We start from the raw sequence: 23,490 nt of genomic DNA, 5'->3' as shown, positions 1-23,490 counted from the left end.
AATGAGTTAAGTTATATACCACAGCCATAAATTTTGTTGCGAGACAAAAGATTTTGATTAGCCGTGGTCTTTGTGAGGCTTAGGATCATAGGGCACACCATGAGGTCATATTTTCATGATATCTGAACGAGAACACAGGTGAAATAATCAGCTGATCAGTAACTATGGTTTCACCCATCAGCTGATTATTTCACCTAGTTCAAATATCATGAATATCTGGCCTGCTTGTGTGCCCTGAGGAATGGAGTGGAAATACAATCCTAAGTCTTACTATTTTTTCTCAATCTCTGAAGCTAACACTTAAAGGGCATACATATATATATATAAATATATATATATATATATATATATATATATATATATATACAGTATATAGTTCCAAAAAAGAGCACTCTCACCACGATAGCAACTGCCAGGGTGCCAACGGTTAAATATAATAGGTAAAAGGTGGCACTCACTGGCCCTTCCAAAGTGTACTTTATTTGAACAAAGTGACGTTTCGGGGACACACTCCCCTTCCTCAGACAAGTGTTTGCTTGTCTGAGGAAGGGGAGTGTGTCCCCAAAACATCACTTTGTTCAAATAAAGTACACTTTGGAAGGACCAGTGAGTGCCGCCTTTTACCTATTATATATATATATATATACACTGTATATATTTCATAGGGTTGTGGGGTGCTTATTATTTCTTTAAATTTCTGAGAATAACTCAAAGTACTGAGTGACTGAAGTCCAAAATAAACCTCAGAAGAGGCCAGGTGACATGGGTATGGTGCTGGATAGCGGTCTGTCTACAGTGGGTATGATCGGAGCTGTGTCTGAAGTAGTCTCTTCCAAATCTCCCTCCTGATCTTCTGCAATCCCACCTTCTGTAGGAATTATCCTAATGACATTCTCTTCAAAGTGCACCTGCTTCTTTTTAGTATTCATGTCCATGGAAGTCTCCCTAGGCACTTTGTCAGTACCTGTGTTCTTAGGGGGCAGGTTATCCTTTTTTACTTTAAGGATACTCCTCATCTGGGTGAGGAGAGATTGTCTTTTTTCTCTAAAGGAGCTGTTGAAGGTGTATGTCTGTTCAGTGTCACCTGCTCTCGTCATGACAATGGCAGTAGCAGAGGGATCCGTGTAGTATTCTGCCTGAGTGATACATTCCTTCCCTAGCTTGACCTTTTTTCGCTTGCTCAGGAGAAGATAGGCAACACCAGTAACAATAAGCATAGTGCCTGAATGGGAGACAGGTGAGAGTCATATGAATGAGAATAGGCAACTAATATGTCAGCCATAGATCTAAAACATTAAACATAGAAACATAAAATATGACGGTAGATAAGAAAAAGAACCAAAAGTGCCTATGAAGTCTTCCCATATGTTTGTTTCTTGAAAACTCTGAAGTTTAAAAAATATTTAGATTACTAGCTCTCTAAAATTCATTAGCTTTAAAGGGACACAAAATTAAACTTTCATAATTCAGATAGAGAATGCAGTTTATTTATTTTTTTACAATTTACTTCTATTAGTTAATTTACTTCTTCTCTTGGGATCATTTGTTGAAAAGCATAGTAGGCTCAGGAGCAGCAATGGACTTCTAAATACAATGTAATAGCGCTTACTTTGAATCTGAAATAAGAAATAAAATATTTTCTGGCAAATTTAAAAACGAATTACATTTTCTATCCCCTTGTATCATGTGACATCCCTTAGCCAATCACAAAATGCATATTCGGATATACTGTTCACTTTTGCACATGCTCAGTAGGACATTCTACTAAAAAATGTTTATTGTTTAAAAAGATAGATAACACCTTTAGTACTCATTCCCAAGTTTTGCTCAACCAACATTGTTATATTAATACACTTTATAACCTCTACATCTCTGTCTGTTTCTAAAACCTTGCAGGCCACCTTTATCTAAGTACATTTTATTAGCTTTTCACAGCTAGACAGCTAGTTCATTTGTGCCATAACAATGTGCTCACTCCCGTGGAGTTATTTATGAGTCAGCAATGATTGGCTAACATGCAAGTCTGTATATAGCACTGAGACAAGGGGGCAGTTTGCCGTGGTTTAGATACAAGGTAATCACAGAGGTAAAAAATGTATTAATGTAACCGTGTTGGTATCCCGTGTAGGGATAATCTATCTTTTTAAACAATAACAATTTGGGGGTAGACTGTCCCTTTAAAATTAAAGGCTCTGTCATAACCATGAAAGTTTAATTTTTGACTTTCCTGTCCCTTTAAACGCAGGGGGCCCAATGCTCAATGATCGCCACATCCAACGATAAATGTTTTGCCAGTCTTGCAGTTTTCACTCCAGGTGAAAAGTGGAGCTTTCACTCGCTGTACAGACAACACACGACATTGCTTCTCTAGAAAAGTATATATCTTGCTATCTTAGAACGTTCCGTAAATGCCAGCAGTGTGGAGGGGGGCGTATTTTATAAAGATGTTTGCTTCCACATAATGTGCGTTTTGTAAATCTAAAAATAGATTATCTTTTGCTATACATCAAATAATCTATATTCAAACTAATTTCCAAAGTAAATTATGTATATTTATTTGTATATATAATATGATGAACAATAAAAAGTATATTTAAAAAAAAACCTTTTAGCTGGTGTTTTTGGGGTATACTGTGCATGTGTGTAGGGGTGTGTCATTTATATGCATTATTTTGTAGAATTGCTTATTATATATATTTTTTAAACGTTATTTATTGTGCAAAATGTGTTCTTTAATTTTGCAAGTTTTTGCCCTATAATGAAGATAAAAAACTTTGGATATTTATATCATGCGGAAGAAAAAAATGACAGTATGGTGGGATTTAAAGGGATTTGAAACCCATTTTTTTTTTCTTTCATGATTTAGATAGAGCATACAATTTTAAGCAACTTTCTAATTTTTCTTCGTTCTCTTGGTATCTTTATTTGAAAAGCAGTAATGTAAGCTTAGGAGCCGACCCATTTTTGGTTAATCACCTGGGTAGCACTTGCTGTTTGGTGCCTAAATGTAGCCACCAATCGGCAAGCGCTACTCAGGGTGGTGAACAAAAATGGGCCGACTCCTAAGCTTACATTACTGCTTTTCAAATAAAGGTACCAAGAGAATGAAGAACATTTGATAATAAGAGTAAAATCAAAGTTGCTTTAAATTGTATGCTATGTCTGAATCACAAAATAAAAATGTGGGGTGTCATATCCCTTTAAGCAGCTCAGTGGTTAATATATGTGTGTATATCAACATGTGTGTGTGTGATAGATATATGTGTGTCTCTGTGTATATAGTGTTACAGCCTTACCTGGAATTGTGACGTGCCAGACCAACACCGGATGTAAAAAGCATGCTACAGATAGCAGGCCATAGCCCACAAACCTCTGAAATCCTCCCATCCGTGCAGTCTTTCCTAGGCATATATACAGAGGAGGCTCTGACTGGCACCTGAAAAGGAGGTGACATATATATTCACTGTACTGTCACATTATATTAAAAGGAAAGTAGAGTAAAAAATAAAATTGATTCAGATAGAGTATATCATTTTAAATCATTTTCCCATTTACTTCTATTTCTAATTTGTTTCATTCTCTTGGTATCCTTTGTTGAAGAATCAAGAATACACTGCTGGGAACTAGCTTCTGATTGGTGGCTATATGTATATGTTGCTTGTCATTGATTTACCTAATGTGTTCATCTAGCACCCAGTAGTGTATTGTTGCTCCTTCAACAAAGAATACCAAATGAATGAAGCAAATTTAATAATAGAAGTAAATTGGAAATTGGTTTAAAATTGTATGTTCTATTTGAATCATGAAAGAAATATGTTGGGTTTCCTTTCCCCTTAATGAAACAACCACAACTGCCTGTAGGAAGAAGCTAAACCCTTTGTGGTATTTTAAGACATAAGCCTAGATATGGGACAATTTCATGATTTAGACAGAGCATACATTTTTAAACAACTTTACAGTTTCCATCTATTATCAATTTTGCTTTATTCTCTTGGTATCTTTTTTCCAGTGACGTGCAGTGACGTCAGAGGCTGGTGAGGCAGTGGCTAGGATACGCCTTCATTCTTTAGATATCCTTTGTTGAAGAAATAGCAATGCACATGGGTGAGCCAATCACATGAGGTATCTATGTGCAGCCACCAATCAGCAGAATCAGAAAGAGACCATGGGGGAGAACAACACATAAGGAGAGAGATGGATAGATAGAGAGAGAGACACACATACAAGGGGGGGGGGGGGGACCACTGCATTTGAAAGTAATAAAACAGCAGAGCTACAGAGAGTTCAGAAAATTAGTCTATAATTTAGTGTGAAGTACAGAGGCAAGCTGCTAAGTTAGTGGGTGTAAAGTTTGAGTAAACAAAATACAAAAACGACCCTGCTGTAAAAGAGTAAAAAAACACTAGACCACATTCATTAAATTATCATTTTCACTAACAGAATCCCTTTCAGTAAAATCTTACTTCAATAAGATGTGGCTGAAACACTGCTCTCTGTGCCTCTTTTCCTGCTCTGTAAGGATTCAGGAAGTGACAGTGGCACATTCCACTGCACTTAGAGGGGAAGAACAGAACTCTTTTTCACTTTAGCAAAAGCTAGCAGCTTCACAGGACAGCAACAAAATATATGAAAGTTGTTTTTTTCTGTTTTTGTTTTGTTTTATATGATTTAACATCCAGCCCCAACCCTAAGTTCCACTTACTAATGCCTCTCACTGGATTGGTTCAGCCCAAATAGGACTGCCTCAAATAAAGCACTTATGGGCCATGCAATGATCTTAACCACTTTCATGCAGTAGATGGCGCAGCATGTTGTGTAATGGTGGGCAGACCTGCTTGTGCCTCTCCATTGCACAACATATAGCTGTGAGAGAAAAAAATGCTGGGGAAAAAAAAAAATTACAATTTTATTTTTTTAAAGCCAATAAAAAAAATATATATTTTTGCCCATATGAGAGGTGAAGCACTGCCTCCCCTGCCTCTAGTGACTGCACATAACTGCTTTTTTCGAAGGAGCAGCATTGAACTACTGGGAGCTAGCTTAACACAATGGTAAACCAATGACAAGAGCCATCAATCAGTAACTAGCTCCCAGCTCCTGAGCCTACATAAGCATTTTTTTCAACAAAGGATACCAAAAGAAATAAGCAAATTAGATAACAGAATGAAAATGGAAAATTGTTTAAAATTGTATGGTCTATCTGAAACATGAAGGAAACATTTGGGGTTTTATGACCCTTTAAGTTTTCAATTACTTGGCAATAACATCAGTGCATGTCCTATATTATAAAAGGCCAAGTATGTTTGTCCGACGCAGTCATGCGCAGTAGAGACTGCGCAAGACAAACATACCTGGCCTTAACCCCTTAACGACCAGCGCGATGGGCAGTAGAGACTGCGCAAGACAAACATACCTGGCCTTAATGACCAGCGCGATGGGCAGTAGAGACTGCGCAAGACAAACATACCTGGCCATAACCCCTTAATGACCAGTGCCGATGGGCAGTAGAGACTGCGTGAGACAAGCGCGAGGACGGTGCTGGTTGTTAAGTCTTTAAGGACCAGCATCGTACCCTGCCTCTCTCTGCCGTGATCTCGCTACTTTTAGCGACATTTCGCTATTTCTGCATGCCCCACGAGTGGGGTAGTGCAGAAATAGTCTTGCAGAAGTACTGAAGCAGAGAGGGACACTGTGTATCCTTCTCTGCATCGGGCAGCGGTGGCGCTGATCGTTGCTGGCATGGGAGGGTCAGGAGGGAGGCGGGTGGGCGGCCCATTGCTGGAGGGGTGCGGGAGTGGTGGGAACAGGTGGGGCCTACCTTTATTTTTAATTGTTTAATTCATCGTGCCCCCTGCACTGGACATATAAAGGGCAATTCCTAGTAAATTCAGGGCAGCTGGGACTTTTGCATTGGGGTGCGCTGTAGGAACTGACCAGCACCTTGCTTACAGGTGGTAACAATTACAAATGCAGTTAAATCAAGGCCATTATATTTGTTTATATAAATTCCATAAAAGAAAAAAGTCAGAAGAGACGTGTAGTTGTCCCCCAAGTGCTCATAGGTTTTAGTTCAATTATATAAACTGAGTGATAAAACCTCCTAACAGCAGATACCAGCTCTCTCTCTCTCTTCTCTCTCACATTGTGACAAACAAAGCCTGCATATAGAGCTCAAGACGAGTGCACAATCCTGAGCCTACCTCAGTATGCTCTCATGAAGGACCGTGTATTATGATTTTTTTACCTCCCTCTAATTATGGGTGCTGTTATTTTGAAACATAGGTTACACTGCAGATATTTGAAGAAGAGTTTCTGCAAATGTACAAACATGTCGGTACTGGAATGTAGTGAAACAAAGATTTTAACATGGCAGCACCCATAACTAGAAGGAGTTTGGGAATAACCTCAAATTTTTGCTTATAACAATGTCCTTTTAAGTGCTGGTTATTAAAAAATTATATAAATAAGGAAGTTTAGAAGAAATCATATGCCTGATGGGGGCTAGGTCAGATAGGTAATTAAAAGTTAAATTTTTATTATTCTCTCTAAATATTGGATCTTTGGGTATAGAATGAGAGATATGATAAACATGATTTTGTGTGTATATGTAGATGATAAAGTCTACTCTTCCTGCAAACTGAGCCTACTTGATTGGGTTGTGGATTTATTTACCAGAAACAGCTACTCATATACAAAAATAAATCTAAAGGATCAATTTCCCATACATTGTAAACTGGTATAAAAAGTAATTAAAAAAACATTAAGGGGAAAACAATTTTACATTACATTGCCCCTTTATCTTTGACTTCTCCATTTATTTACATCAAACCAGTCTTTAGACCTCCCTAACAGACCAGATTTTCAGGATTATCTCGGTTGAGAACAAGTTAATAATTATTTTTGATTAATCAGCTAATTATTTTACCTGTGCTCCAGTTCAGATATTCTAAAAATCTGTTCTGTTAAGGAGGCCTGAATAATGGTTTGAAAACCCCTGGACTAAAGAGACATATTACTGTCAAATATTATCGTCCCAACCCCAAGACAAACTGGGTTACTTAAGAGACCATCCTGGAGTCATGTGATGATCGTCAAACTACTTTAGAAGTCATTTGCACATCATTAGACGTCATCAGGCTTGTAAAGTCATCAGCTAAGGTTAAACATTTTCAGAATAATTAGCAGATTACCTTACTGATTACTTCACCAGCATGAACAGCCAGTGAATGCCTCTAGGGTAATCACATTTAAATATTTCGGCCTGTGGGCATACTTCAGGATGGCTTCAGATTACTAGTCTGGAGTCATCCATTACTTCAGAATGACTCCAGGAAGATCATCCTTTTTGACTAGGGCTGTTTAACAAAGCAGCAATGCACTACTGGGACCTAGCAGAACACATCTCGTGAGCTAATGACAAAAGACATGTGAGCAGCCACCAATCAACAACTAGCGTTCAGTTTTATGATATCTGAACTGGAGCACAGGTGAAAAAAATCAGCTGATAGTTAACTATAGTTACTAACCTGCTCCCACCCATCAGCTGATTACTTTTGACTTTCATGTCCTGCTGAAGAAATATTGCTATATTCAATATATAGTGGCACTTTAACGTGGCAAACAAATGTCATTGGGGCATTTGGTAAAATACTTAAATTAGGAAATGAAGATGAATCACAACTGTTATAGAAAATACATAGATGAATATCCGTATATTACCATCATCCATCAACTGAATTTCTAAATAACAGTTTTAATTCATCTGTGCCTCTTTGAGGATATTGTAATATGGATGATGCGAGTCCATTACCAGCACAGAAGCGAGAATTTACCTAATGCAGGAAGTGAGAAACAGATGCAGGAAAAAAGCTCCCTCACAGGCTGATACTGCAACAGATGAGAACCTAGAACAGACGAACAGTGAGAGAGACTCATTTTGAATAAAATAAATAAATAAATTGCAGCATTTCTTTTAAATACAGTACTTACTTTTTTCTTTAGCAAACACAGACCAGCAATCCTCCGCCCGCAGCTCCTCTGTACTTAGCACTTCAATGATGAAACCGGCTTCCTCCAATCACGGCGTGGCCCTCCCGCTCTGGGGGTCGATCCGATAAAAATCGTCGCCCGCAAAAGCCGGCGACGCCAATATTTACGCTGGTTTGGTATCACATATACAGCGTAACCTAGAAGTTACGCGCGTATATTTCTGCCGTCGCCCGTAGTTTTTTGGGCTATAGGCAGGTATACCAAACCAGCGCAATTTGGTATCCAATATGCAGCGTAAGGACTTACGTGGCGAAAATGGAGAAAACTTACTCCATTTTCATCTCGCCACAAAAAGCAGCCGTAAGAAGCCTTACGCTGACTATTGGAGCCCCGTAACTCCCTCAACTGGCTGCTAAAATAAACCTAACGCATGCGCAATGTCTATCTACCTGTCAACCGCGACCCCCCCCCGAAATCCCTAATAAAGTTATTAACCCCTAAACAGCCGCTCCCGGACCCCGCCGCCATCTACATAAACTAACCCCCTACTGTGAGCCCCTAAAACCGCCGCCATCTACCTTATCTATCCCCTAATTAGAACCCCTTACACCGCTGTCATCTACCTTATCTATCCCCTAATCTGACCCCTTACACCGCCGCCACCTATATAAAAATTATTAACCCCTAATCTAATCCCCCTATACCGCCGCCAGCTATATTAATATTATTAACCCCTAATGTAAGCCCCTTACACTGCCGCCATCTCTATTAAAATGATTAACCCCTAATTTAATCTAACTACCCCGCCGCCAGCTATATTATCTATATTAACCCTAAGTATATTATAGTTAATATAGGTATTACATTATATATATTAACTATATTAACCCTAATTATATTAGGGTTAATATAGTTAATATAGTTACTATAGTATTTATATTAACTATATTAACTCTATCTAACCCTAACACCCCTAACTAAATTTATATTAAATTAATCTAATTCATTTATAAACTAAAATATTCCTATTTAAATCTAAATACTTACCTATAAAATAAACCCTAAGATAACTACAATATAATTAATAATTACATTGTAGCTATGTTAGGGTTAATATTTATTTTACAGGTAAATTGTTAATTATTTTAACTAGGTATAATAGATATTAAATAGTTATTAACTATTTAATAGCTACCTAGTTAAAATAATTACCCAATTACCTGTAAAATAAATCCTAACCTAAGTTACAAATACACCTACACTATCAATAAATTAAATAAACTACAAACATCTATCTAAAAATACAATTAAATTAACTAAACTAAATTACAAAAAAAAACAAACACTAAATTACAAAAAATAAAAAAAAGATTACAAGATTTTTAAGCTAATTACACCTATTCTAAGCCCCCTAATAAAATAATAAACCCCCAAAATAAAAAAAATTCCCTGCCCTATTCTAAATTAAAAAAAGTTCAAAGCTCTTTACCTTACCAGCCCTTAAAAGGGCCTTTTGTGGGGCATGCCCCAAAGAATTCAGCTCTTTTGCATACAAATACAATACCCCCCCCCTGATCGGAACAGCCAATAGAATGCGAGCTCAATCTGATTGGCTGATTGGATCAGCCAATCGGATTGAACTTGAATCTGATTGGCTGATTCAATCAGCCAATCAGATTTTTCTAACTTAATTCCGATTGGCTGATAGAATCCTATCAGCCAATCGGAATTTGGCGGACGCCATCTTGGATGATGTCATTTAAAGGTACCTCATTCGTCGTTCAGTCGTCGGCCGGGATGGATGCTCCGCGGCGGCGGAGCGAAGAAAGAAGATCGAAGATGCCGCCGGAAGAATGAAGACTTTGCTGCCGCTTGGAGGAAGACGTCGCCGGAGGAAGAATTCTTCTTTGCCGCTTGGAGGAAGACATCGCCGGAGGAAGAATTGTTCTTTGCCGCTTGGAGGAAGACATCGCCGGAGGAAGAATTCTTCTTTGCCGCTTGGAGCAAGACATCGCCCGGATCGGATCAGGAGTTCGGCCCGGTGTGGTGAAGACAAGGTAGGGAGATCTTCAGGGGGGTAGTGTTAGGCTTTTTTAAGGGGGGTTTGGGTGGTTTTAGAATAGGGGTATGTGGGTGGTGGGTTGTAATGGGGGGGGTATTGTATTTGTATGCAAAAGAGCTGAATTCTTTGGGGCATGCCCCACAAAAGGCCCTTTTAAGGGCTGGTAAGGTAAAGAGCTTTGAACTTTTTTTAATTTAGAATAGGGCAGGGAATTTTTTTATTTTGGGGCTTTATTATTTTATTAGGGGGCTTAGAATAGGTGTAATTAGTTTAAAAATCTTGTAATCTTTTTTTTATTTTTTGTAATTTAGTGTTTGTGTTTTTTTGTAATTTAGTTTAGTTAATTTAATTGTATTTTTAGATAGATGTTTGTAGTTTATTTAATTTATTGATAGTGTAGGTGTATTTGTAACTTAGGTTAGGATTTATTTTACAGGTAATTGGGTAATTATTTTAACTAGGTAGATATTAAATAGTTAATAACTATTTAATAGCTATTATACCTAGTTAAAATAATTAACAATTTACCTGTAAAATAAATATTAACCCTAACATAGCTACAATGTAATTATTAATTATATTGTAGCTATCTTAGGGTTTATTTTATAGGTAAGTATTTAGATTTAAATAGGAATATTTTAGTTTATAAATGAATTAGATTAATTTAATATAAATTTAGTTAGGGGTGTTAGGGTTAGATAGAGTTAATATAGTTAATATAAATACTATAGTAACTATATTAACTATATTAACCCTAATATAATTAGGGTTAATATAGTTAATATATATAATGTAATACCTATATTAACTATAATATACTTAGGGTTAATATAGATAATATAGCTGGCGGCGGGGTAGGTAGATTAAATTAGGGGTTAATCATTTTAATAGAGATGGCGGCGGTGTTAGGGGCTTACATTAGGGGTTAATAATTTTAAGATAGATGGCGGCGGTGTTAGGGGCTCACTTTAGGGGGTTATAGATATAATATAGCTGGCGGCGGGGTACGGGAGCGACGGTTTAGGGGTTAATAACTTTATTAGATTGCGGCGGGGTACGGGAGCGGCGGTTTAGGGGTTAATAGCTTTTTTATTGTTAGGATAGTGAGGGGGGATAGCGGATAGAGGGTTAGACGTGTCGGGCTATGTAAGGGAGGCGTGTTAGACAGTGCGGGTGATTTAGACTTTAGTCAGGTTTTATAGGCGCCGGCAGTTTCTAACATGGCGCAAGTCACTGGCGACTCCAAAAATCTGTACTTACGCAGATTTCTGGACATTGCTGGTTTGTGAGACTTGCGCCACTTTAGCAAGTGACGGCGCCGCATATTGGATGGCTCGAGTTGCGAGCTGAAACTGCGGGCGACGTGGGTTCCCTCGCTTGCGCCGCAAACTGCGATCTATATCGGATCGCGCCCCTGGGGTGCACGCCATGATTGGAGGAAGCCGGTTTCGTCATTGCTGAGGTAAATACAGAGGAGCTGCGGGCGGAGGATCACGGTCTGGGTTTGCTAAAGAAAAAGGTAAGTCTTTAAAAAAAAAAAAAAAAAAATGCTGCAATGTAAAGTTTAATGAATGAAAGTGCCCGGTTTTTAATAGTATTTTTAAAAACCGGGCACTCATTTATAAAACTTTACATTCCCTTTAAGCACTACATTGCAGACGACCTGCATACAAAATTAAATGGGACATTAAACACTAAAAACATTTTTGAGATTATTTCCGTCTCCCTCTAGCTGTGGCTGCCGCCATGTTGAAACTCAGTTTTCACTTCATTCCAGCGCAGTTGCACATGTGCAGTGTAGCAACTCTCTTTCAGATACCTGCGGTGTCACCTATGTTCTAATGGCAGCACCCATGATTACAGGGAGGTGCATGAAATGTATTTACTGTTTAATATCCCTTTAACAGCACGTAATCTGCGCTTTGAAAAAAAAACACAATTTGCATTGTTTTCCAGTCCAGGGACATAACCCTTGAGTATATGTATCATACTGTATTACATTTCCGGTGGCACGTTAGGTACAGATATATAGGTAAGTTTTAGGACTGATGAAGCAATAACAGTGTAGCGTGTTGCTGGATAACAGTCCTGTATCCTGCTGGTAGCTCTCCAGCTCAGCACAGTGGGACTCTCATTACAGTAAAAAAGAGCGTAATAAATAATAATATACATTGCAAACTTTTACTAAACATATGTAATTAAGTTTAATGTCTCTTTAAATGGTGTTTTGGTGATAAAGGTAAAATATACAACATCCAAGAGGCTTTTCAAGAGATGTGTCACAGGACTGCAAAACAATGAATTTTATTCTATCACAATGACAGGTTTTAAATGTTTTTAAAATATTTATTTTGTATGCAGGTCTGTTGCAATGCAGTGAATAATTATAATGCATAAAGAAAAAAGAATACTTGTCCCTTTAATTAAAAATAGAAATATTACAATTCTGTATTAGATTTTATTAGAAACAAACAACATTCTGCATATTTATTGTGTCTTTGTAAACTGTACACACATGCACACCGCACACACACTCGCAAATACACTTACACACACATGCACCACACACACACACACACTCGCACATATACATACATAAACACCCACGCACATGCACATGCACACCACACACACACTTGCACATATACATACATAAACACCCACACACATGCACATGCACACCACACACACACTCACAAATACACATACATGCACACCACACAGACACTCGCATTTGCACAAGCACACACCCACACTCGCACATACACATGCACACATCAAAGACGCACACACGCACACATGCACACACACATATGCACACACACGTGCACAAACACCCACACACATGTGCATACACACACATAAACACACACACATGCACACCACACACACATTCGCAAATACACATGCACACACACATACACATGCACACCACACAGACACGCACATATGCACATGCATGCACACACAAAAAATATATTATGTAAGACAATTTTTCTTGCATATTTTCATCCATATGACGTCAGTGTAACTATCACTGCATTATGATAATGTACAAATAATAATGATATGCAGAGATTGTACTCACAATAAATAATAGGCCAGATTGGGAAATTGCCCCTGCTGTAGCGTTTCAATCCCGACACCCAAAAGAACTATGGAAAGGAGAGAAAATGCCAAAGGCTGTTAGACAAGTTTGGTAAATGTATGTCACTTGTAAACATAAAACTATTTGCTCAATTTTTATAAAATGCCAACTGCCCACAGGGAATATGATTGTAATATGTAATTAACCCAGTGGCAGCAAGAGGGAGCTGCATAGCAATGTGCTGTAGCCACCTATGGCAAGGCAACCAAGCTGAAAGGGTGAGCAGATACTTTGAAATTTGTTTTAAAGGGACAGTTTACTCAAAAAATGTCTCCAATTATCCACTTTACCTGCTGGAGTGTATTAAATTGTTTATAAGTAGCTCCTTTGCCCTTGTATTGGCATCTGAAATAGTTAATTTAGCATGTGGTATCCCAACCTATTCTAAAAGTTTCTGACTTTAGGTCCAAGCTATAGATAAGCTTTGTAAACACAGCCAGCAGAAGAAATTACACTCCCAGTGGGGTATAGAAGAGATAAAGTAATAAAATTATAATTTTCCATTGTTCTCTCCAAGTATTGGTCTTTGGTTTACAGACAGATATAAGATAAAGAAGCATGTAAATGTACAAAATGTGATAAAGTAATGAGATCTGATTATATCTACAAGCTCAACCCATTTTATTAGGTTGTGGCTTCAAAACACAAAATCAGCTGTTTCATATATACAAATAAACCTTAAAAAGCAAATTCTAATACATTTTATACTCTGCAGCTGGTAAAAAATGTAGTTGGAAACACATTAAGGGAAAAACAATTTTTACAGTAAGCTGTCCCTTTAATGTATACTTGACTCTACTAGATAAGTTATATCTTTATTTAATGTTAAATGTATTTGTGGAGCTCACTGACTGCTAAAATGGCTATCTAATGAGAAATATCTTAATTCCTTGTGGAGCTGTTTCACTTAGTCTCAACATATTAATGAATCTGCTCCATAATATTAAAATAATAACTTAAAGGAAAACAAAAATTATATTCAACTTATTATCACTTGTGTTAACCAGTAAGTTAAAAATATTCATCATTGTAGGAACAGGACTGTCAAAAATAAGTACATTTTGAAAATGCGGTATACAAACACATGAAATATGGCTTCATCTATGAACAGAATAATTGATCGTAACCAAAATGTCTGACACAGTAAATACAAAGCACAACTGAAACAAAGCTTATGACTACTGATGCTGCTTAACTTAAAGGGACACTGAACCCAATTTTTTTATTTTGTGATTCAGATAGAGCATGCAATTTTAAGCAACTTTCTATTTTCCTCCTATTATAATTTTTTCTTTGTTTTCTTGCTATCTTTATTTGAAAAAGAAGCTTTTTTTGGTTTAGACCTCTGGACAGCACTTTTTTTATTGGTGGATGAATTTATCCACCAATCAGCAAGGACAACCCAGGTTGTTCACCAAAAATGGGCCGGCATCTAAACTTACATTCTTGGCTTTCAAATGAAGATAGCAAGAGAATGAAGAAAATGTGATAATAGGAGTAAATGTGAAAGTTGCTTAAAATGTCACGCTCTATCTGAATCACGAAAGAAAAAATTTGGGTTCAGTGTCCCTTTGAGAACATGACAGCACAACAGTAAAAATTCTCTAATACGCTAGAACATTTTATTATTGCACAAATGCTGCCTCTATTTTTTATTTTTTTTTTATTTAAAGTTTTTATTGAGGTTCTGCGAAAACAATACAACATATGAAACATCATATCCTTGAAACAAACATAAATGGTACATTTCAATTTGACAACTTCTGTATACATAGATAGATAAAATTATCCATATGGATAATCTTATAGAAAAAACTGGAACCTCTCACTGGATATTCAAAGATCAAATTTACTGTGACAAGTGTAACGTTTCGGGAACTTTACATCCCTTTCCATCCCCTTCCTCGTCTGAGGAAGGGGATGTAAAGTTTCCGAAACGTTACACTTGTCACAGTAAATTTGATCTTTGAATATCCAGTGAGTGCAAGTTTTCATCTGTTACTACGTATATTACTAGCACCCTGGCAGATGATGGAAGGTGAGAGTGCCAATCCTGGCAATAGTATATATATATATGAACAATTTAGTCAATTCAATTCAATTAAGCTTTATTAGCATGACAGTAACAACAACTGTATTGCCAAAGCTAGAGGCACAATAGTAACAATCAAAAGTTCCACGTATTGAGGCTGTTAGGGGGGTACCAGTGATGAAAATAAAGTCTTAGGTAATATGAAGTAGTTCCATGCAAGTAAAAGTCCTGCTTGTTAGGGCAGTAAGCAGTGCACAAGTATTGAGCCTAAAAGCAGAAACTACTGGGGCCCAAGTGATCCTACTGTTAAAGTACCTAAGCCTTGGGGGCACCAGTATAAGAGATTCACAATCAGTGTAGGAGAAGCACCAATTCACGGCGGCACACCTGACGGTCTCTCACGGCACACTAGTGTGCCACGGCACAGTGGTAGAAAACCATTGGTCTAAATGAAGGCTAGATAGACTGCCTGTGATAAGGCTTTATTTTCCCATTTGTAATCAAACACTGAACTCACCACTTGCAAGTAAAAAGCTCACATGTGTGTGTGCAGAAGCAACAAGGCTCTCAGACATTTGTAATCAAACACTGAACTCACCACTTGCAAGTAAAAAGCTCACGTGTGTGTGTGCAGAAGCAACAAGGCTCTCAGACATTTGTAATCAAACACTGAACTCACCACTTGGAAGTAAAAAGCTCACGTGTGTGTGTGCAGAAGCAACAAGGCTCTCAGACATTTGTAATCAAACACTGAACTCACCACTTGCAAGTAAAAAGCTCACGTGTGTGTGTGCAGAAGCAACAAGGCTCTCAGACATTTGTAATCAAACACTGAACTCACCACTTGCAAGTAAAAAGCTCACGTGTGTGTGTGTGCAGAAGCAACAAGGCTCTCAGACATTTGTAAAATAAGTGTTTTAGAAATCAACGCAATTACAAACAACATAAATCACCAACTCCAATGATTAATGACTTAGAGCATAGATAAGAAAAAACAATCAGTGCTGTTTTGTTGATGGACATTTTTCCTTAAAATATGCACAAGATGTTCCGCACATTCCATGGACATTTCTTTAGCATTTGTATTTTTCCTGCATCTCCTTGTAATGTCTCATATCAACACTCAACAGTTATTTTACACTGCATGTTTGTTTGTCTTTTCATACCGCTCTACTGTTCCCGGTCATTTCTCAGATCATTAAATTTGATTGATCATTCAGGTGCCACTCACAAACTTGTGATTCAGTATTTATAGACATGAAGGGATGAGGTTAACTCTCTAGCCTTATCTAAACAGTGACTTCTTAGTCTTAATAGACATCACAGTAAATACTGAAGTACTCATTTTTATCAAATGCCACTAAACTCTAAATTGAATATAAAATATGTGTATGTGTATATATATATATATATATATATATATAGGGCTTTTTTGTGGGTGTATATATATATATATATATATATATATATATATATGTAGGGCTTTTTTGTGGGGGTACTCACCGGTACCCCCACCTCTGCCAACTCATGAGAGGAATGCATCAAACATTATAAATTATCTTGTCCCTTTGCTTTACTTAAAGCTACTAAACAAAAAATATACATAAAAAATCAATGAGTACCGGCGCCTTTTCTTTTACAAAAAAGCACTGTATACATATATATATATATATATATATATATATATGTGTGTGTGAATATATATATTTATATATTTATAGGGGTTAATAAATGTAGGTAGGTGGCGGCGATGTTAGGGGCGGCAGATTAGGGGTTAATAATATTTAACTAGTGTTTGTGAGGAGGGAGTGTTCATTATAGTGGCGGCGACGTTGGGGGCAGCAGATTAGGGGTTAATAGATGTAGGTAGGTTGTGGTGACATTGGGGGCAGGAGATTAGGGGTTAATAAATATAATGTAGGTGTCGGCGATGTTGGGGGCAGCAGATTAGGGGTTAATAACTATAATGTAGGTGTCGGCGATGTCCGGAGAGGAAGATTAGGGGTTAATAAGTATAATACAGGTGTCGGCGATGTTGGGGGCAGCAGATTAGGGGTTAATAAGTGTAAGATTAGCGGTGTTTAGACTCGGGGTTCATGCTAGGGTGTTAGATGTAAACATAAATTTAGTTTCCCCATAGGAATCAATGGGGCTGCGTTACGGAGCTTTACGCTGCTTTATTGCAGGTGTTAGACTTTTTCTCAGCCTGCTCTCCCCATTGATGTCTATGGGGAAATCGTGCACGAGCGCATACAACCAGCTCACCGCTGACTTAAGCAGCGCTGGTATTGGAGTGAGGTATGGAGCTCAATTTTGCTCTACACTCACTTCTTGTATAATAACGCTGGGTTTAGGAAAACCTGTAATACCAGCGCTGTAGGTAAGTTAGCGGTGACAATAACATGCAAGTTAGCACTGCACCCCTCATAACGCAAAACTCGTAATCTAGCCGATAATTTCTTAAAAACTATTTGTTCTTTGAAATGCAAACTGCATTGATTGATTATCTTTAAATTTATGTAAACTTTAAAAGTTACATTTCACTTTTCAATTTTTCTTAAACCTAATGTTAAATTCAAAACAGTTAAATTAATTTACCCTATAGATATATTGATGGAAAGCGTTTTTTCTACCATTCAAATATTTTACCTTTGTTCTGCCTTTTAAACAGCCTTGTCAACAAATTTGATAACCATGCAGTACTCAGGTGCTAACAGCAGATGGCAGTACAGGATTATGGACATTCCTGCTTTTGGCACCTTTAAATCAAAGCTTTCCACTTACTTATTACCTTATAACTGTTCTTCCCTCTTGTGCCTAGACCTGCACATGTAATTGTACCCATAAACAGGTACAGAAAATAATTTAGAGAGGTGAAGGGTATCTTGAGGTTAAGGTCAGGTGAATTTTAAAATGCTTTGATGACCAATTAAAGACTAATATAGAGATTAATGTGGAATTTAAGAGCAGGTCGGCAGTCGCAAAAGAGAACATAAAGCTGTTTTTAAAGTCAGTGACTTTGCAGATGAGCTAGCAATAGATCTATAATCCCTTTAATGAGTGCATTGTGAGTTATTGTTATAGGAATTCTTATGCAGCTGCATAGTTTGACTTTCTAAATACAGAAAGATGTTTTGGTAATAAGAAGATTTTAGTGCGTTATTCAATTAGTCACCAGCTTGTTGGATTTGTGGCAAAGAATGGGATATTGGTGGATATACTATAATGGGAAGGAGCTATGTTTAAACAAAGCATACCAAGGGAAAGGCTTACATTTGATATGAGATGGAAATTGGATTTTTTTTTTAAAGGGACATGAAACACCAACATTTTCTTTTATGATTCAGATAGAACATACAATTTTAAGAATGTTTCCAATTTATTTATCCTATTATCCTTTGTTGAAAAGCAACAGCTCAGAAGCATGCATTTGTCTGGAGAATAAACAGATATGTCTGGAGCACTGTATAAAACTGCAGTCACATAGCTCTTCAGACACGTGTACTCTACCTGAGGATACAGAAAGAGAAGCGATCTGCCAGGAACAAACAACAGTTCAGTGGCTTGATCTATGGCAAGTTACCACCTGGGAGTAACTTCTTTTAAGGGGTAGTATACACCAATTGTCACTTAACTGAATTTAATAGACACTACTATACAGAATAATATGCACAGATACTGATACAGAAATTCCAGTATAAAACCATTTAAAAACGTACTTAGAAGCTCCCAATTTAACAGTGTTGATGAGATTAGCCATGGAGACTCACTAAAAGGGGCTGATAGTAGACTCCCCCCCCTTGCATATGAAAAGACCCATTATACAAACAGAAGCCGTCAGAAGTATGTAGACATCAGTATGCATCTAAAACTTTGGGGCTTGGTCTGAAAATCAGCACAGTGTTATTTGAAAATAAGCAAAACTATACATTAAAAAAAAAAAAACACACACACACCCCAGGTGGGCTATATAAATGGATCATCTACAAAACATTTATGCAAAGAAAAATCTAGTGTATAAATTCCCTTTAAGGCCACTTTTGGTTTTCACAGAGGAGAAATTTCCTGAAGTTTATCAGTCAGATTTCCCTAACAGGGTCAGTCCAGCCCTGAAATACCAGGCACCTCTTTGAACAAGGAACATGACAACCCCAGACCATCATTTTGACCTTTTAAAGGCCCTGTCAGTGAGGGGCAACCATATCCCTTTAGGCACATTGGGTAAGGAGTTCACATCTGGTTTCCCCCATGATCCTTAGGGAGACTTCCTCTAATTGCTTTATGACCCTGGGATGATGCGGAAACTCAGATGTGGAGCCGCTCCCAGGTGGTAACTGGGCCAAAGCAAAAAGCCACTGTGCTGTTCTTTCCAGGTAGACTGCTTCCCTTTCTGTATCTATGTCCAGTATGTCTACCTAGGTATTATCTTCAGCAAAGATTACCATGAGAATTAACTCAATTTGAGACTTTAAGATTGTATGCTCTATCTGAATTATTTTTAAAAAAGTGTTTTATGCCCCTTTAATTTGTACTCTTTATCTGAATCATGAAGGTTTAATTTTAACCTCCACGTTTCTTTATCTCTATCTCATCCCTTAAAGCAGGGATGGGGAACTTTGGCACTCCTGATGTTTCAGAACTACATTGCCCATGATGCTTAGGCACTCTGAAGTCCAGTTGAGCATCATGGGAAATGTAGTTCTGAAACATCGGGAGGGCCAAGGTTCCCCATTCCTGCCTTAAAGGGACAATAAACACATTGTAATTACAAGCCATTTATGTAGTCTTAAGTAAAGTCATAGCAAAGTCTTACCATTTTTAAAACAATTTAACATCTTATTTGCTGAATGTTTTTTTTTCAATAGCCAAACTCCACCTACAACTTGCCTTGTTGGGAGGAGCCAATCTGGGCTTGAGTCTGCAGACAACAAAGATAGCTATAACATATTGTTAGTATACTGTATATTGTTCTTCTCTTTTAAAGACAATCAGGGAAAGATATGTAGCAGAGTTAGCCTTGAGACATTGGGTGCCTTTCCAGGTCTGAGAAATACAAAAGCCACAATTTTCAGAGCCAAATTACACAAAAGGGGGCAAAATAAATAATGAAAATATATTGCAAAGTAGTTTTACTATACATAACTAAACATTTTATAGAAAAATCTCTAGGTGCTGCTGTCCCTTTAAACATACATTTCAGGAGTCAAAATCTTAATGCAATTATATAATTTTTAGCCATCACAGAAAAGGTCAAAGGTTACAGTAATCATTTCACACTTGACTGCTAGTTCAAAATTCTTTCATCACTCGCTGATTAAAGGGACATGAAACCCAAATATTTTCTTTCATGATTAGAAAGAGAATACAATTATAAACAACTTTCTAATTTACTTCTATTATCTATTTTGCTTCATTCTCTTGATATTCTTTGCTGAAAAGCATATCTAGATATGCTTATTAGCTGCTGATTGGTAGCTGCACATAGATGCCTCCTGTGATTGGTTCACTGTGTGCATTGCTATTTCTTCATTAAAGTATATCTAAAGAATAAAGCAAATTAGGTAATAGAAGTAAATTGGAATGCTGTTTAAAATTATATTCTCTACCTTAATCAAGAAAGAACATGTTTGGGTATAGTGTCCCTTTAACAGCTCCTCTCTAAAGACCTAAATAAGAGACGACTGGATTTTCTGCACCCAATAATGGTTTTCCGCTACCTTTGCTCCTCTGAGCATCCTGTCCAGATTAACAAGTTGTTTTGCTAATACATTTGTTCTAATGATTCCCTTTGCTAATACTAGCATACAATGTTTATGTTTAGTTTAGGGATTTTGTCATGACTAGTCTTTATGATCAAAGAGAGAACAATTCTGGAGCAAAATGATTCATTGTGACTAATAACTGAACTTTACTAACAGTATATGGATGTGCTCAACTGGAAATTAATATAACTCAGTTGACTGTTCATCTGATTGCCCCACCCAGTGTGCAGCCCCCTTGACCATTTCATGGGGAAAAATTCAGCCTCGAAATACCAGCTCCTCTGAAGGAGAGGATTCTAAAGCAAACCACAGTGGCACGTTTTGGCCTATATGTGCTTCGTCAGTAGAAGTGCAGTTAGATTCATTGTGACATGGACCAAACTACTGCACTCCGATGGATGATGCTGCACGTGGTGTAACCATAACCCTAAGCTGTAATGCAGGCAATTATTTAGTTACAATCTTGTGGTCTGCAACACTGGCGGCTAGATACTGTGTAGTAGTATATGAATCTATAGAGAGTCAGAGGTTTAGTCTAGCAATATGTTCTAGTAGAGAAATCTCAAAATGTAGAGTAGGTTTGTTAAAGGGACATGAATAGATCTTTTATGATTCAGGTAGAACAAGTGGTTTTAAACAACTTTCCGTTTTACGTCTATTATCAAATTTGCTTTATTCTTTTGGTATCCTTTGTTGAAGAAGCACTATTTTATTGGGAGATAGCTGAACACATCTGGGGAATTAATGAAAAGAGGCATTTATGTGCAGCACCCTATCAGCAGCTAGCTCCCAGTAGGGCATTGCTACTCCTGAGCCTTATCTAGGTATGCTTTTCAACTAATGATACAAAGAGAATCAAACATATTAAATAATAGAAGTTAAATGGAAAGTTGTTTAAAATCACATGCTCTGGCTGAATTATAAAGACAAATGTTAGGTTTCATGTCCCTTTAAATCTGTTTGTTTATGTTCACTGTTTTCTGTTTAACATTCTCAAAGTGACAGTAAACTCAAAATTAAACTTTTATGATTCAGATAAAAAATGCAATTAAAAAAAAACCTTTCCAATTTACTTCAATTATCACATGTGCTTTGTTTTCTTCTTATCCTTTGTTTAAAGAGCAGCAATGTGCTACTAGGAGCTAGATGACCATATCAGATGCTAGGAAGCATATATGTGCAGCCACCACTCACCAGCTAGCTCCCAGCAGTGCAATGCTGGTCCTGAGCCTACAAAGGTATTTTCTTCAGCAAAGGATACCAAGAGAAGAAAACAAAATGTGTCCTGTTGGTCATTAACTTCATATCATATCCTGCTGGTCATTACCTGCATACTGTGTCCTGCTGGTCATTACATGCATACTGTGTCCTGCTGGTCATTACCTGCATACTGTGTCCTGTTGGTCATTACCTGCATACTGTGTCCTGCTGGTCATTACCTGCATACTGTATCCTGCTAGTCATTACCTGCATACTGTGTCCTGCTAGTCATTACCTGCATACTGTGTCCTGCTGGTCATTACCTGCATACCGTGTCCTGCTGGTCATTACCTGCATACTATATCCTGCTGGTCATTACCTGCATACTGTATCCTGCTAGTCATTACCTGCATACTGTGTCCTGCTAGTCATTACCTGCATACTGTGTCCTGCTGGTCATTACCTGCATACCGTGTCCTGCTGGTCATTACCTGTATACCGTGTCCTGCTGGTCATTACCTGCATACTGTGTCCTGCTGGTCATTACCTGCATACTGTATCCTGCTGGTCATTAACTTCATATCATGTCCTGCTGGTCATTACCTGCATACCGTGTCCAGCTGGTCATTACCTGCATACCGTGTCCTGCTGGTCATTACCTGCATACCGTGTCCTGCTGGTCATTACCTGCATACTGTGTCCTGCTGGTCATTACCTGCACACTGTATCCTGCTGGTCATTAACTTCATATCATGTCCTGTTGGTCATTACCTGCATACTGTGTCCTGCTGGTCATTACCTGCATACTGTGTCCTGATGGTCATTACCTGCATACTGTGTCCTGCTGGTCATTACCTGCATACTGTATCCTGCTAGTCATTACCTGCATACTGTGTCCTGGTGGTCATTACCTGCATACCATGTCCTGCTGGTCATTACCTGCATACCGTGTCCTGCTGGTCATTACCTGCATATTGTGTCAGGCTGGCTATTACCTGCATACTGTATCCTGTTGGTCATTACCTGCTGTAAAGACCGTCATCACTAACTCCTTTACCTCAGCTTGTGTGGTCTTTGGAGACAGTGCACAATCACTGAGAAGGTGCTAAGTTGTGGATGAGCTAACTCATGTGGGTATTCCCCTTATTTCCTGGCAAGATGCACTGACACCTGCTCTAAGTGTCAGCTTGGTATTGGGGCTGCAAGACCAAGCAAAAAGGTATGATCTCTACCAACGGGCTAGTGCAGGCTTTAGACTGTGGCCTTTAGCCATGGCCTATAAAAGCCCACCACTATG

General features: G+C 37.9%; 1 protein-coding gene across 1 annotated transcript; it reads right to left on the bottom strand.

Moving 5' to 3' along the window:
• Positions 1 to 672: 672 nt before the first annotated feature.
• Positions 673 to 23,235, bottom strand: TMEM72 (transmembrane protein 72). Its single transcript, XM_053692897.1, has 5 exons — positions 23,217 to 23,235; positions 13,140 to 13,206; positions 7,833 to 7,904; positions 3,297 to 3,436; positions 673 to 1,222 (listed from the first exon to the last, which is right to left on the bottom strand). Exons 1-5 carry the CDS (start codon positions 23,233 to 23,235, stop codon positions 744 to 746), a joined length of 777 nt encoding a protein of 258 aa, XP_053548872.1. The 3' UTR covers positions 673 to 743.
• Positions 23,236 to 23,490: the final 255 nt, after the last annotated feature.

The sequence above is a fragment of the Bombina bombina genome, chromosome 9 (genome assembly GCF_027579735.1).
Source record: "Bombina bombina isolate aBomBom1 chromosome 9, aBomBom1.pri, whole genome shotgun sequence".
Classification (NCBI taxonomy): Eukaryota; Metazoa; Chordata; class Amphibia; order Anura; family Bombinatoridae; genus Bombina; species Bombina bombina.
This window is presented reverse-complemented; position numbering and strand designations above follow the sequence as displayed.

Bases quoted from the DNA above. Each gene is read 5' to 3' on its own strand.
- TMEM72 (XM_053692897.1), bottom strand. The intron at 3,437-7,832 runs GTAAATTCTCGC...CCTCCTTTTCAG, and splicing joins TTTCTCACTTCCTGCATTAG to GTGCCAGTCAGAGCCTCCTC. The intron at 1,223-3,296 runs GTAAGGCTGTAA...TCTCCCATTCAG, and splicing joins CTGGCACGTCACAATTCCAG to GCACTATGCTTATTGTTACT.